This window comes from Micromonas commoda, chromosome 6, assembly GCF_000090985.2.
Source record: "Micromonas commoda chromosome 6, complete sequence".
Lineage (NCBI taxonomy): Eukaryota > Viridiplantae > Chlorophyta > Mamiellophyceae > Mamiellales > Mamiellaceae > Micromonas > Micromonas commoda.
The window spans coordinates 1,086,989-1,102,312 of record NC_013043.1 but is presented as its reverse complement, the minus strand read 5'-3'; the positions used below and the strand labels follow the sequence as shown (position 1 = coordinate 1,102,312).

Below are 15,324 nucleotides of genomic sequence, written 5' to 3'. Positions count from 1 at the left end.
CGACGGAGAAGGAGCACGGGGGCATGGACGCGCACGAGTGGCGATACGAACACCTCGCGCACGAGAACGAGGAGTGCGTGTGCAAGTACGGGGACCCGAGCCTATGTCTCCGGAGCGAAAAGTGCGAGTACATTCATTTGAGGAAGCACGACCCAAGGGACGACCCAAGGGACGATTGAAAGAATACGACGAGCTCCGTCCTTGCCTCCGACGACGACTCACTGCATCAGAGCCATGAGCGCGCGCTGCCTGCGCGCGTTGAGCCCTTGCGCCACCCCCGCGAGCGCGCCCCTCGCGTGCATCGCGCCGAGCCGCTCCTTGATGAACCCCTGCGTGTCGATTCCGGAGATTGGGTCCTCAGCCTCGTCCTCGTCGTCGTCGACGGCATCGTCGATACCCTGCGCAATAATGCGGTCGAAGAGGTCGCCGCCGAAGTACGAACCGCCGCCGCCGCCGTCGCCGTCGTCATCGTCCCCATCGGAGTCGCCCTCGGACTCCCACTCGTCCTCCCCGTCCCCGCCGCCCGCCAACGCAGCCTCCTGCGCCTCGAGCACCGCGTCCGCCAGCAGCTCCAAAATCTTCAGCGCCGCCGGGACGGTGGTGTACCTGTCGGGGCCCGTCGCGCGTGCCTTTGCGCGGGTGCGGATGGCGCGCTGGCCAGTCTCGCCCGTCTCGATCACCAGCTCGCCCCGCACGCCCACAGCGTCCAGCGCAGGGTTGCCGCTCGCGAGCAAGGCGGCGAGCGCCGACGTCGTGAGCTTGATGTCGAAGGCGCCCTGCACATCCGGCTGGTACGCGCACCACGCCCGGAGCACGAGCTCCAACGCGTTTCTCGAAGGAGCCACCCCGTCTTCTCCAGTCTCCGGCTCACCGCCGGGAGGTACGGGCATCTGCGCGAGTAAGCCGACGAGGGCGTCGCAGTCGGCGTGCGCCAAACGCGCGAATATGGACATCAACGCGGCAATCAAGTTGGGTTGCCTCGCGCGGGAAACTCTGGCGACGACGGCTGAGACGACCTCGGGCAGAATTGGCGCAATCTCGCCGGGCAGCCTGCGCAACATCTGCCCAAGCAGCGGCGCCGCGAACGCGCTCGCGCCGTCCTCGAGGGACGGGGAGAGAAGCCTCGCGGCGGCGTCGAGGTAGGACCTGAGAACTTCGCCGCCGCCGCCTGTCCCGTCGACTCCCCAGGCGAGCGACTCGACGCCTCCCGAGCGAAGAAACGCGCGCAGGCACTCCGCCGCGGACTGCAGCACGCCCGCGTCGTCGGACGTGACCGCGAGCGCGACGACGTGGCGAAAGCACGCGGCGTGCGCGGCCCTGGCCTCGGCCTTCGCCGCGGGTTTCAGGAGCCCGCCCAACAAATCGAGGGTGGACTCTACCAACATCGGTCCCTGCCGGTCCGGCGCGGCGAGAACGCCGCTCAGCGTGGGAACGGCGAGCTGGTGCAGCGAAGGGAGGCACGCGGGCACGGCGGCGAGCGCCTCGAGCACGTCCCTGGCGTCCGCGGCGAGCAACGGGTCCGCAACCTTCGCCGCCCACACCCGCAACGTCGCCGGAGCCAACGCCCCCGACCAAGCCGCCGCAGCCTCGTCGTCGCACTTGACGACGACGAGAATAGCCTCGAGCACCAGGTGGAGAGTCTCGCCCCAGTCACCGTCGTCGAGCGGTGAAGCGCCCACCCCGCTCGCGGCGGCGCCCGCGTTCGTCTTTCTCGCCTCGCCCGCGTTAAACTCGGACTCGAGCAGCGTGCCGAGACGCTGGTACGCGGGACCGAGAAACGGTTTCAATCCATCCTTAGGCGCCAACGGAGCGTACTGCGCCAGCGCTCTGCACGCGCCCACGCGCAGGGGCGCGGGGGCGCGCGGGTCGAGCGACCGCAGTGACGCGTCGAGAACCGCGGTCGCCGCCGCCGGGGGCGCGCCAGGTGCGAGCCTCGCCGCCACCCACAGCGCCCTGCCCAGCAAAAACGGCGGTCGGCTTCCTCCCGTCGACCCACCCTGACCGGTTTCGTCCCCGCCCCCGAGGTCGGCGTCGAGCACGAGTTTGAGGAACCCGGGTGCGGAGAACGTCGCGTGCACACCCCGCTCGGCGAGCGCCTGCTCGGTGTCCACGATGAAATCGTCCACGGTCCCCACGGCGAGCAGCGTGGCCTCGCGAATCTTCCACCAATTCGGATCCCCCGCGTTTTTCGCCGCCTCCGCCTCTTCGAGACGTCGCGACACCGCGCCCGCGAGCGCCCTCGAGAAGGCACCCCCGTCGGCACCCCCGTCGGCACCCCCGTCGGCACCCCCTCCTTCCTCGCCGAACGCGCCGGACATCTGGTGCAGCAGCATCCCGCACGCGGCGCGAACCGTCGTCATGTCGTCGTCCTCGTCGGCTACGTACGCGTTCGGGTCATCCTCCCAAGCCTCTTCTTGCGCCGCCGTCATGCACATGTACCCGATGGCCCTGTAGATGGTGTCCTCCATCCCGTCTCGAAGCAGCGACCGCAGCTTCGGGTGCTCGACGAGGCACATGATGAGCTCCAACAGCTGCGAGACGACGGACTCGAGGGAGAGTTCCTCGCCCTCGTCGTCCCTCGGCGCTTCGTACTCGTCCGATTCGTTCCCAATCGTCGACGCGTGATACGCGGGCGCGAGCGCGTGGAAAAGCCTCGCCGCCGCCCCCAGCGGCGCCACCAGCGCGTCCCCCGCGCTCTTGGCGAAGTACTGGACCACCTGCGACAAGCACCGGAGGGTTTCGAGGACGAGGCCGCATTGCCCCGGGTCCGTCGGGTCCGGCGGTGCGGCGAGCGCTGCGGCGAAGACGTCCAGCCACGGTCGCAGCAGCGGCGTCATCAGGTCCCTCACCGCGCGTTGCCTCGCGCCGGACATGACGCCCAGGGTGAGGAGGCACGCGTGGAGCACCGCGAGGGCGCGGCGCTTGACCGCGAGGGTGTACATCGCCGCGTCCGCCGCGACGATGGCGCACAGTTCGGGCAGCAGCGCGGGAACCGTGTCCTCCACCTGCGTCTCCTCCATGTCGCCGAGGATCATCGCGAGGCATCGAAGGGCGCCGGCGACGGAATCCTCGCTCGTTCGCTCGCGGATGGCACCCACGAGCTGTGCGGTGAGCTGCGGCCACTGTTGCGGCCAGTCCCACGTGGCGATGGTGGCGATGGCCATGCCGCACGCGGTTCGGATCTTAGCCTCGGGATCGGCGAGTCCGTTTGGGAGGAGTTCGCGGATGGCGGCTTTCTCGTCGTCGCCCGTCTGCGGCGGGAAGAACTTGCCCTCGCCCTCCTGCCAGTGCTCCTTGACGTACTTCTTGAGCACCACCGCCGCGAGCTGCCTGGTGCCCGGCGGAACCTGCCGGTTAAGCGCGCAGCGCACCAGCGCGAGGCCGAAGCCCGGCATCGTTCCGCCCTGCGTGAGATGCTGCTCGGCGTTCACGCGCGTGGCTTCGTCGGGGCTGATGCTCGCCTCGAGGACGCGAGCGACCTCGTCCTCCATTTTGTGACGGTAGGGTTTAAAGCACGCGACGTCGCGATACGGCTACGACGTCCCCGGATGGGACGCGCCTCTCTCTCTCCGCGGTCAGATCGCGGCGGTGGTTCAAAACCCGAGACAGCCGGTTTGAATCGAGCCTTGCTTGCGAGGTGAATCGGGGTGCCGAGTGGTGACGATTTCTCACTTCGGGAGGCGAGCGGCCGCACAGGAGGGCGCGATGGCCGATGACCCGCCGCCCGAGCCGTCCACCGCCCCGCCCGTGGATAAGGTCGTGGTGCTGCTGAAGGCCACCGGCGACGCGCCCATCTTGAAGCAGAACAAGTTCAAGATCACCGCCAGCGATCGGTTCGAGAAGGTTGTCCAGTTTCTCACCGCGCAGCTCAAGCCGCAGATTGGCGCCGACGGGCGGGTGTTCGTGTACCTCAACAGCGCGTTCACGCCGAGGTACGACGAGAAGGTGGCGAACCTGTACGCGTGGCACGGGGTGGAGGGCAAACTCGTCGTCAACTACGCCCTGCAGCAGGCGTGGGGGTGAGGTAAGCCACGACGCGCGCCGCGTCGCCCGTCGTAGAATGATTCGTCTAGCTAGCTAGTTAGCCCACCGACGCGCGCGATGTACGAGTAGACGACGATGTACAAACACGAGTAGATGTCCAACAGCGACGGCGCCCAAGTCAGAACAGACCGAAGAACCGCTTCTTCTTCTTCTTGACCTCGTTGGGATCCTCCAGGCCCTCCAGCCCCGCGAGCGGATCCTCCTCCGCCTCCTCCTCCTCGCCCACGTCCGAAAACGACATGCCCCTCCTCCGCCGCCCCGACGACGGCGCCCCGAACGAGCGCCGCCCCGTCGCGGACCGAGACCGCGACGACATCGACCCGGACAACGACCCGCCGTCGCCGTCCGACAACGACGCCGACGCCGCCGCGATCGATCCGTGCGGGAACATGTCGTTCGGCCCCTGCACGGGACCGCTCGCCTGGCCAGCCCACCCGACGAGGCCGTCGCGGAGCACGCCGCGTTCGTGCGGGCCGCGCCGCGCGCCACCCACCCCGCGCGCGCCGCCCCCGGCGAGGATATACTCGGACGTGCGCTCGCGCCAGGTGGGCCGGTCGATCGCGGCGCGTTTACGTTCGGTCGCGCCAGCCGTGCCGCGGACGGGCGGGGCCGAAGGGCCGGGACCCGAGGGTTCGCCGTTAGTCGCGCGGATTGGCGCGACGGGCGCGCCCGCGAACGGCGCGGCGCGGACCGGCAACCTCGCGCGAACCACCCGCGATTTGAACTCGACGCCGCCGCCGCCGTCCCCGGGTGCCGACTTTTCGTCCCAATCCCCGTCCCCGTCCCCGTCCTCGTCCCCGTCCCCGGCCGAAAGCTTCTGAGCGCGAGTCTCCACCAACTTCCCGCGCGTCACGACGAACGGCGCCCATCTTCCCAGCCCGTCCTTCGCGGTTCGACCGGGTTCCCTCCTCGCCGCCTCCTCCGCGTCGAACATCGCCGCCCTGTGCCTTCGCAATCGATCCTTGGGTCGAACGCCGCGGCGGTATCGCACCGTGGGCGGGTTCTTATCGCGGACGTACTCGTCCCATCGGTGCGCGGCGAACAAGCGGTTGGACGCGTCGCTCCGCCCGTCCGCGTCGCCGCCGAGGGACGGCGGGGTGTGCCTGCCGGAGGAGGACCCGCCGGATGTGGTCGCGAGGGCGTTAGCGTTGGGTGTGGTCGCCGAGGGATCGCGAGATCTCGTCCCGGCTCCGGTTCTTTCGGTGCCGGAACGACCAGAACCGGAACCGGATCGAGGGGTGTCCACGTCGGTGACGCCGCGGCCGGAGCCCGGCGTGCCCCCCGGCGATCCCGGCGCGGACCACGCGCCTCCCGACCGGCCGGGGGTATCCGGCGCGGGAGACGACCCGCGCCCACTCGGATCGAACGCGTCGGAGCCCCCTCGAGAGGAACGTTCTCGCGCGACGTCGAGCAAATCGCCGACCCGCTCGTGCAGATCGCTAGGGTGCAGCGCGTCGCTCGCGGCGTCGAACGCGTCCACCGCCGCGCGCCCCGCGGTCTGAAGGATCCTCTGCACGAGCAGATCGGCGTACACGGTGGTGGCCTTGTCGTCGTCTTCGCGGAGGGCGACGAGCCTGGCGACGACGCCGCAGCGTTCGAATACGGCCAGGCGGCTGTCGTCGACGTCGTCGTCGTTTAAGGCGTCATCGTCCTCGCCGGCGCGCCCGCGGCCCTTAGCGTCCGCGGCGAGGGTGTCCCACACGACACGAAGAAGCTGAAGCGCCGCGACGCGAACCGGCGCGGCGTCCCTGTCGTCCAGACACGCCGCGATTCGCTCGACGCCGTGCCTCGAGAGCATCGTGCCGACGCCGGCTAGCTCGCCGGGCGCGTGCTCTACGCCCGCGGCGAGATCGACGGAATCGCGACCGAGCGCGAGATCCTCGTCGCCGCCCTGCAGCGCGTACAGCGCGTTCTCGGCGCTGCCGCCCGCGCTTCGCCTGCTGCTCGAGGGGTTCGCCTGGACCGCCGCCTCGGCGAGCTCCTTCAACCTGCCGGCGACGAGGTGGTTGATCCATTCGATAGCTTTGACCCGCCCGCGCCAATCGCCCACCGTCTCCAGCAGATCCAGCACCCGGAACGCGAGCGTCGCGACGGTGTCCTCCTGCGCCGTCGTGGTCAGCACCTCGTGCGCGGCGGATCGCACCTGCGAACAATCGTGCGCGGTGCACATCACCAGGTTCTCGATGAGGCCCGGGGCGTCGAGAACGAAATCCATAGGCGACGGCCGCCTCACGCCCTCCTCCCATTCCTCGTCGTCGTCCTCGTCGTCGTCGGCGCCGGACCCGCGCGACGACCCGCGCGACCCTCGCGAGTCCCCACTTCCCGCGCTGGACACGGAACCGCCGGACGACCTGCTGTCGCCCGACACCGTCGCGAGTCGCTCGTCCCTTTGAGCCGCGGCGTAGTACGTCGCGCCTTTTTTATCGAATGTGTTTTTCAACGCGGCGTCCTCATCCTCTCCGTGTTCGGGGAGCTTCCTCGCGCTGTACAGCCCCGCGAGTCGGTACAGCGGACCGGCGATCTTACGCGCGTTGAGCAGCATGCGCCGCTCCGCCTCCTGCGGTTGGCGTCGACCGCCGGCGTCGCGAAGGCCCTGAAGCATCGCGCCTACGGCTTTCACCGCTCTCTCCACGACGTGTTCGTCGTCGTCCAGAAGCAGCTGCGCGAGGCACTGCGGCACGGTCATCTCAGCCTCCTGTTTGGCCCTCTCCGCGGCTTTACGACGCCGGCGCTCCTTGCGGCGCTCGGCGGCGTCCCGCTTCCGCGCCTTCTCCTCGTCCACCTTGCCGAACAAGACCTCTTTGACCAGCTCCCACTGCTGGTTCTTCACCTTCTTCTTCGCGTCCTCGTCGCCCTCCAAGACGCTGTCGTCGATCATGCCGCCCTTACCGTCGTCCAACCACGCGCGGACGTTCCAGTCCACCAGCGGCATGAACCGATCGGGCGGCAAAAACTTGTTCGCGTACGTCTGCCAGAGGCCGATGTTGTAATGGATCCTCGCGATATCCGCCGCCACTCGGTGGTACCTTCGCTCGAGGTAAATGAGAGCCTCGTACCACTCGCGCTTTCGCTGGCGCTTACACGCGAGGTGACACTCGATGTCGCGCTGGCACAGGAGCGCCTGCCCGCGAAAGTTCTTGGCGAGCGCGTGCACCGCCTCGGCCGCCTTGAGCCGGATCGCGCTGTCGGTGGGGTCCAGGAGGAGGCGTTTTATCAGCGGCGTCAGCTGGCACCGCTGCGCGCACATAACCCCATCGTCCGACCTAGCGAGGGCGACGACAGCCTCGCACGCGTGCACCCTCACGTCCACGTCCACTCCAAACCCCGCAAAGTGCGACTGCAACACGAGCTGCCACATCAGCGCATCCTCCGCGACGTCGTCCTCGGCCTCCTCCGTGAGTCCGGAGAGGCCCTCGCCCGGGGTGTAGTTGACGCCGTTCGTGACGAGGTGCGTGTTACCCGTCTTACGATCCTGCTTCTCCCGCTCGCCCTGCCGCTCAAGCCCCTCCCAGTGCCCGAACGCGCCCACGATACCGTCCGTGGCGTTGCCCACCAGCACCCCCATGGCGCGAACGCGCGGGTCCTTGTGCTTTCGCATCTCCCTCGGGCTCAAGTCGGGGAACCCGAAGAGCAAACCCCTGGCGTGCGTCAGCGCCCAGCCGCAGTACGCGGCGGGAAATAAACCGAGGAACAGCAGCGTCAGCGCCCCGTTCGCGGCGGCATCGGGCAGAATCCCGCCGTCCGCGGGTGCGGCGGCGTCGCACGTGGTTCGGTACGCCATCAGCGCGGTCCAAAGCGCGCACGCGTACGCGGCGCCGCGGCCGCCATTAATCGCCGACCCGACCCGCCCCCGCACCGGTTGAAACGCGTAGTTCAACGCAAACAGAGCAGCACACGTCAGCACGAGGCCGACGAGGTGCGCGAAGTCTTTCCCGTAGTGCGTCGTGGGACTCCACCCGTCGTGGTGGGTGCTGGGTATCCCGTACTCGCCCCGAGGTGTCCGGCGGGTCATGTCAATCTCTCCTTGCGTCACCGCAAACACGGCGGCGAACCATCTTGCGCCGACGCGTAGCGCGACAAAGTGCGGCAGTTCCCTGGCGCTGAGGTCTTGCCTCGGCGCGACGCGAACGCCGAACCACGTCGCGACGCACGGGAGTACGAGCGCGGTGAGAACGCCCACGAACATCAGGTTCCCGTGTTGGCCGACGTAACATCGCAGCTCGTCGTCGCGGGCGAGGTGCGGAAACGGCCTTTTGGCATCGGCGTGGTTACACGTCAGCATGGCGGCGGACGCGGCCACCGCGGGGACGAACATCGGCTCGCACGCCAGCCACAGCAAGGGCACGTGGAAATCGCCGACGAAGTGGGCGCACTCGCGGACGATTCGGGCGACGACGCGGAACGGCCCGGCGGCTGCGACGTCGAGAGCCCTGCGCACCGCGGACGCCTCTCGCTGCGCCGCGGCGGAGGCTAGCCTGCGACGCGACTCCGCGCCGCCCGGCGCGGCGGTCGCGCTCCACGACCCGCCGACGCAGCACGCCCAAGAGGGTAGGTGTCGAACGACCGATCGGCTCCACGTGCGTCGGCCCCTGTGCGGGTCCGCCGCGCCGAAAACGCCCTTGCCCTTTGCATCTGTCGCCACGCCGCCTTTACCTTTTATACCACCCGCCTTTTGAACACCGGGTAACTTACCCACCTCGTACTTGTCCGAAGACGCCTTCTTCTTACCCGTTCCCTTGATCTCTCGACCGTAGACGTCAATCTCGGGTTCGCCTCTCGCGCGGCGATCGGCGTTGGCGTTGGCGAGCTCCTGCGCGGTGAGCTTCTTTCGGTGGAAAAGGATTCGGCGCGCCGCGATGATCGCTCGTTGCGCAAACGGCGGCGACTGTCCCCGCACGGGCCTGGCCATCTGGGAGGAGACGACCGCGACGACGACGAGCGCCGCCGAGGCGTACGCCAGGTCGTACGCGACCGGGGCGTCGAAGATGATCCCCATCGCGCGACCGACCCTTCCCGCGGCGGGCGCCCACCAGGTGTTGCGCAAAAACGCGAGAGAGCACAGCGTGATTCCCTCGGCGGCGATGCCGACGACGAGGCCGACTCGCCACGCGTGCACGCTCGACGGGACGAGGTGCGAGTCGATCTCGGTGGCGCCCGCGAGAGTCGCGATGGCGCGCTCGAACCTACGCTGCGCCGACCTGACCGTGGGGTTGGGTATCGTCGTCTTAACGTCGCCGCCCGGGGCAATCGCCGAGCCGTTTTGTTTGTTGTGCCCGCTTTGTAAACCCCGCTGTTTCGGATCCTCTCCCCACGCGTCTTCCACGCGAGGCGGCAGCGGCCGCTTCGCCTTGCCGTACCTCGAGTCGCCCTTGATCGCCTTCCCCTTCTTCATCCGCCTCTTCTCCTTCAACGCCCTCGCGAGCGCTTCCCTGTGCGCCCGCAGCTCCCAACTCTCCCGCAGGCGCTCAAACTTGACCCGCATCTTGAAACCCTCCCACCGCTGCAGCCTCGCCGCGTCGGCGCGGAACGTGAGCGGCGACAGCGGATGCAACGGCGTCCGTCTCAGGTACCACACGCTCAGCGCCACGAAGACGACGCACGCGAGCGCGGGAAGCACGGTCAGGAACATCGCCGCGGTGGCTCCCGCGTCGGCGCATTCCGCGGACCATTCCACGACCACGTCCACCCCCGCCGCCGTCACGAGGCACCCGTCCGTCACCGTCATTCGCAGGCTGTACTCGCCGGGCACGTCCGGCATGAAGCCGGTGACGTCGCCGGTGTGATCCGAGAGGAACATTCCCGCGCTCGCGTCCCTGGCGCCGGTCGGGGTGCCGTCGGGAAAGACGGCGCTGGCGTTGCCCCGGGGTCCAAACGCCCGGTTCCACAGCACGAAAACTTCATCGCCGTCCGGGTCGCTCGCGTTGCTCTTAATCTCCTGCCTCGCGAGGCACAGACCGACGTCTTTAGGAGAAGTCAACGCGCCAGGGACCGGCGCGGCGTTGCACTCGAACGTCGTCTCGAACTTGAACGTCCGCTGGTGGCACACGTTGCTCACGTCGAGCTGGAACTGATACGCGCCGACGACGTCGGGTTGAAACGTGGCGAGAAAATTCCGGGGATCCTCCACGACGGGGAGGAAGCCGTCCTCGGGCGCGACGGCGTGGAGGTAGGCGAAACCCGCGGCGTTTGTACGTTTCGGCGACTCGGTCTCGTTGCCGGTCCGAAAGTACCGACGCCACGCGTTGCTCCCGTGCGGAGCACCCTTGAGCGACCAACCGTACACGAGCCCGTCGGCCGGGTTAAACGGGGCGTCCCACGCGGGGGCGCTCGTCCACTGCTTCCATTCCTCCCTGAACCTCAACGGGCTGTCGGACGGCGGCGGGGGCGCGGGAGGCGCGGGTGCGCCGTTGTTCACGATCGTCACCTGCGTCGCGCCCGGTCCACCCGGGGTCGGTCCGTCGAATATCGCAGTCGCCGACACCAACGCGTCCACCGCTTGTTTATGGGCGTAGTAGTACTGCTCACGAACGTCGGCGAGGAGCGTCGCGGATCCGTCCAGACGCAGCGGCGGCCACCAGCCCATGGCGTGCGTCTCCGTCGCGTGCTTCATCGCCTCGGCCTGTCGCCAGTACATCACCCCGGACGTCTCGTTGCCCACGCGCGGCACGGGCTCGTGCGCGCAAAAAGCCGTCACGTTGCTCACCGCTTGCGCGGTGACGTTGCACGAATCCAGGACGGTGACGAGGACCATGTAGGTACCCGGAAGGTCGGGCTTCAGTATCGCGCTGACGTTCCCCGCGGTGGACATGGTGGTCAGAACGTCGTCGGCGTGCGCCGCGGAGGACCTGTCGATCCGCGCGTAGGGCGTCGACGTCTTGCTCACCTCGTTTGGGTCCCCCGGCATCGACGGCAGCACTCGAAACATCCGCGAATCGACCGAGCCCTTCTCGTCCGTGAGGTACAGGTCCTCGGTGGTCACCTTGGACCCGATCGGAGTGAAGACCACTTCGAAATCCACGATGAGCTCCTCCGGGCCTGTCGGCGCGAAGCCGGTGCCGAAATCCTCGTCGGTGAAGTTGAAGACGCTGAACGGCACGTTGCCCCACGTCCGCCCGGGGGGCAGGAGAAAGAAACGGTCCGCCATGGGCTGCACCGAGGGGTCGGATCGGAGGAAGAAGTAGCACTGCTCCTCGCCCTTCGTGAACCGAGGGACGGAGATGAGCTTCTCGGCGGCGCGCGTCTTCATCTCCTCGATGGTCAGCGCCGCGGGTGGCGCGGGCGGGGCGTTGGGGTCCGTGACGTTCCCACCCGAGGCTGGAGGAGGAGGAGGCGCCTGACCGGCGACGCGCGTCAGCGTCGCGATCGTGACGAAGACGACGAGCCGTGAATCGGGCCGCATCGATCCACGGTGGACGCGACGGCCGTCTCCCCCGAGCGGACGCGTCATGACGGGCTAGTCCCGACAGAGAGGCCCGCCCTCCCAAGTGTCGTTGCATGGTGCCCACTTCCTGAAGCCTTTTTTAACGGCTCGTCCGAGAAAGCGTCGCTGGTTTGAGAAACAAGATTTTCCCCCTCGCGCTGACTGTTTGCCTGTGCTCGCGCATTCCAAAAATTGGACGGCCCAGCGCAATCCGCAGCCGAACACGTGGCTCACCTTTTTCTCCATCATCCAGCCACAGAGCGACCGCCGCGAGCTTGGCGCGTCGCGATGGTGATGGGGATCTTCCACGCGCTCTTCGGGAGCTCGCCGAAGACATCCGTCGCTTCATTCTTCGACTTCAAGGATGTCAAGGACATCGACGGCCACCCGCATGACTTCACGCAGTATCGCGGCAAGGTTGTCATCGTCTCTAACGTCGCTTCCTACTGAGGCAAGACCAGGTGCCACTATGACGAGTTCGCCGAGCTGAAAAGGCGGTTCGGCGATGCGTTAGTGGTCATGGGGTTCCCGTGCAATCAGTTCGGCATGCAAGAGCCGGGTTCGAACGATAGTATCAGGGATTGGTGCGCGAGGCGGGGATTCATCCCAAACGTGGGTGTTCTCATGGAAAAATGTAAGGTGAACGGTTCGGGATCGTCGCCGGTGTTTGACTTTCTGAAAGTGCAGTCGGGCACGGGCGGGGTGATGTGGAACTTTTGCAAGTACCTGGTGGCGCCCGACGGGGTGACGGTGCACAAGTTCGGGCCGGAGAAGGACCCGAGGCACCTCATACCGAAGATTGAGGAGCTCATCGCGCAGGCGCGGAGGGCCGAAGAGTAAGATTGATAGCCGTCTAGTAGCGAGTAGCGAATTAGCATGCGAAGCGACGCCATCGCGTCGGGCGCGGCCCGTGACGTCCGTGCCGAAAGTCGATGCGAATCGACGGCACGCGAGGCCGATACATCCCCGCGCCCCGACGACGGCTGCGAAGCGGGTCGAAGCACGCAGTGTTTTTTATATATCTGAGTGTGGCTAGTAAGTACATTGTGGTTCCCGAAACCCCCCCGGAAAAGTCGCTCACTTCTTCTCCTTCTTCTCCTTCTTCTCCTTCTTCGCGGACTTGTCCTTCTTCTCCTTCTTGTCCTTCTTCTGTTTCTTCGGGGTCGACTCGTCCCCGCCCCCCGACGACTTGCGCTTCTTGCCGCCGGCGTTGGCGCTCGCGTACTCGGGCCCAGCCGCCTCCAGCGCCGCCTGCATCATCGCGATGTTCTTCCTGGGCGCGGTGCCCTTGTCGTAAAACTCCAGGCGCTCCTCCACCTGCTCCTTGAGTTTCTGGCCGAAGGCGTCCGTCTGGAAATCGGAGAAGCAGTCGATGCGCGACGCGATGCTGCACTTGTTGGCGAGGTACCGCGAGATGCGGCCTTTATTCCTCGCGTGCGCCTTGCCGATGAAGGAGGAGTGGAAGATCAAGCCGTACTTTGGGGTGTTGCCCTTGGTCTTTAGCGCGCGGAAGAGAGCCTTCTCGGCGCCGAGGATCTGGACGGTGGAGGCGGGGTACTTGGCCAGGTTGGTGAGCGAGCCCGCGTGCGAGATGAGGCGGGCGCCCACGATGTCGCCGATCAACGCGGCGAGGTTCGGCGCAACCTGATTGGTGATTGGACGGATTATAAGTCAGCTCGGATGATCGCGGAGAGGGTTCGAGTGAAACAAGAAGGCGCGTTCGAGTGAAACAAAAATCGGGCGGCGCGCTCGTCGTCTCGGTCGGTCGTGTGTGTCAGAGTGGTGCATGTAAGGTGTCGTCAAGACGTCTTCAGATCAGGTCTGTGATAGGTGAAACATAATCATCATAAACACGACCCGCCCGCGAGCTTCTCGGGGCCGGGACGGGGATCGGGCGAGCGCGCCTGCGGGCTTTAAAAACGTGCGCGGAGATGGACGTGTCGGGCACAGGCGTTGAATCGGGGTACTCACCGCCGCCATCTTCGATCGAAGGTAGTTGTGCAGCGAGGTTCGGTATTCCGCGAGCGAGATGACCCGCTTGGCGAAAGCCTCGATGTTGATGAGGTCCACCGGGGAGATATCTTGGCCCATGGACGCCTTCGCCGCCCCGATGACCTCCTTCGCCACGTCCTCGTCGCCGGTGATCTCGGCGAGGGACTTGAGCGCATCGTCGTTGAGCGTGGACTTGTCCTTGATTGCGAGCGCGAGCTTAGCGTAGAGGTAGTTGTCGTTGATGACCTTGACGAGCTCGGGGAAGTGCCAGCCGTACCACTCGCGCACGCGCATGATGAACGTGTTGATGTCCTTATCCAGGATATCGACGAGCGCGATGGCGTTGATGATCATGTTGTCCGAGCGGTTCACGTTGAACTTCACGCGGGTTCGGGAGAACGAGTGCGCCAGACCCAGCTGGGCCTTCTCGTAGTCGCCATCCTTCAACCCCTTGAGGAATCGGGTGAAGTGCGTGCGGCAGCCGCGCATGATCTCGCCGATCTTGTCGTTGCACACGCACGGAATGCCCGTCTTCTCAACGATGGCGTTTCCCAGCTTGGGATCGGACACGCCCAGGCTGAACTTGGCCTTCTTGGCGTCTTTCACCTTTGGGAGGTTCAGCTCGAGGAAATTTTTGAGGTCGTCGGAGCACGTGGACTCGGCGACGTTGTTGATCTCGTCGAGGGCCATCGCCGCGGAGGTGAAGGGCTTGAAACCCTTGAGCTTGACCACCTTGCCGAAGCGGGTCATGTCGCTGCGGTGTCGGAGGATCGTAGGTCGGTCAGCGTCAGCGCCGGAGGGAGGGGGGTGGACCCAAAAAAAAATTGGCTGCACCGCCCGCACCGCCGCCCGAAGGCGGGTGGTTAACCTAAAATCGGGGGATGACGCGCGCGAAAACGCGCGGGGGGTCGCGAGCGCCGGTACGATCGTCGCGAGCTCGATCTGCTTCCGGGCGGTTCACGAGGTGGTTCGGGCGATCGCGGGTCATCAACTCACGTTATGGTAGCCTGGACAGCCTCGGAGGTCTGGCCAATCTCATCCAAGTCGAGGCCCTCGAAGAGGGCGTAGCCGGAGGCTGACTCGTAGAGGATGAACTGAGCCTGCGACGGATGGGAGGGTGGGCGCGGGTTGATCGTGGTGAGCTTCTCGGGTTTCGATGCGGGAGTCGACGCGGGGCGTTATATACATCGGGCTGGACGCGAATGCGCGGGTTGGGTGCGATCTCTCGCGTCCCCCGCCGTCGCCCAACCCCGGCGGCGATGGCACCCTCCAAAAAGTGTTCCCCGCCGCCGACGGTTTCCTGCGCGGCGGGGAAATCCCTACGGTGGAGGCGAGGGGGCGCTGACGACGCACCATCTCTGCTAACGCGCGAGTGTCGGCCGGTCAGGGCTCGGTGACTCTGAGGTGCGTCTCTTGCTTCACGCGCGCGCGTTGTCGCGACGTGACGAGTGGCGCCGCGGGTTCGCCCGCGGGGGCGTGCTGTCGCGCTGTTGCAAAATTTAGTGCAACTGCGGCGCATCGGTCGGTTACAACATGTGAATACGGATAAATAAACCCTACTTTTTGAGTCGTTTCCGCACCTCTGGTCGGACATTCTCGAGCGCGTGAAACGTGCTTCCGGCGAACGCAACCACGTTCCGCGCTCCGAGAGCGGACGATTCGCTCCAATCGCCGCACACGACGGGGCGTCGAGAGGAAGGATCGATCGCCGATTCCAATGCTCCGTCATCGCCTCGTGCGCGCCGGGGGTCCGCGCCGGTCCGATCCGGCGCGGCCCTTCGCGCTGATGCACGACTGGTCGGCGTCGGGAGACGAGGAAGCGCGGACTGACGGCACCTCCAACGGGGGCGGACTCCGTTCCGGGGAGA

At 66.7% G+C, this 15,324-nt stretch overlaps 5 protein-coding genes across 5 annotated transcripts; 2 read left to right on the top strand and 3 right to left on the bottom strand.

Annotated features, from left to right (window-relative positions):
* Positions 1-218: 218 nt before the first annotated feature.
* MICPUN_101153 (predicted protein) lies at positions 219-3,395 on the bottom strand (the record flags this gene model as incomplete). The annotated part of the gene is made up of 1 exon (XM_002502939.1): positions 219-3,395. The coding sequence occupies one exon, from the start codon at positions 3,393-3,395 to the stop codon at positions 219-221; it is 3,177 nt and encodes a 1,058-aa protein (XP_002502985.1).
* Positions 3,396-3,705: 310 nt separating this feature from the next.
* On the top strand, positions 3,706-4,023 carry MICPUN_83028 (predicted protein; the record flags this gene model as incomplete). The annotated part of the gene is made up of 1 exon (XM_002503295.1): positions 3,706-4,023. The coding sequence occupies one exon, from the start codon at positions 3,706-3,708 to the stop codon at positions 4,021-4,023; it is 318 nt and encodes a 105-aa protein (XP_002503341.1).
* A 139-nt stretch (positions 4,024-4,162) lies between these two features.
* Positions 4,163-11,491, bottom strand: MICPUN_59552 (predicted protein; the record flags this gene model as incomplete). Its single annotated transcript, XM_002502938.1, has 1 exon — positions 4,163-11,491. One exon carries the CDS (start codon positions 11,489-11,491, stop codon positions 4,163-4,165), a length of 7,329 nt encoding a protein of 2,442 aa, XP_002502984.1.
* A 261-nt stretch (positions 11,492-11,752) lies between these two features.
* On the top strand, positions 11,753-12,304 carry GPX4 (glutathione peroxidase; the record flags this gene model as incomplete). The annotated part of the gene is made up of 2 exons (XM_002503294.1): positions 11,753-11,899; positions 11,921-12,304. 2 exons carry the CDS (start codon positions 11,753-11,755, stop codon positions 12,302-12,304), a joined length of 531 nt encoding a protein of 176 aa, XP_002503340.1.
* A 156-nt stretch (positions 12,305-12,460) lies between these two features.
* On the bottom strand, positions 12,461-15,050 carry MICPUN_59549 (predicted protein; the record flags this gene model as incomplete). The annotated part of the gene is made up of 4 exons (XM_002502937.1): positions 12,461-13,108; positions 13,436-14,210; positions 14,453-14,556; positions 14,643-15,050. 4 exons carry the CDS (start codon positions 15,048-15,050, stop codon positions 12,542-12,544), a joined length of 1,854 nt encoding a protein of 617 aa, XP_002502983.1. The 3' UTR covers positions 12,461-12,541.
* Positions 15,051-15,324: the final 274 nt, after the last annotated feature.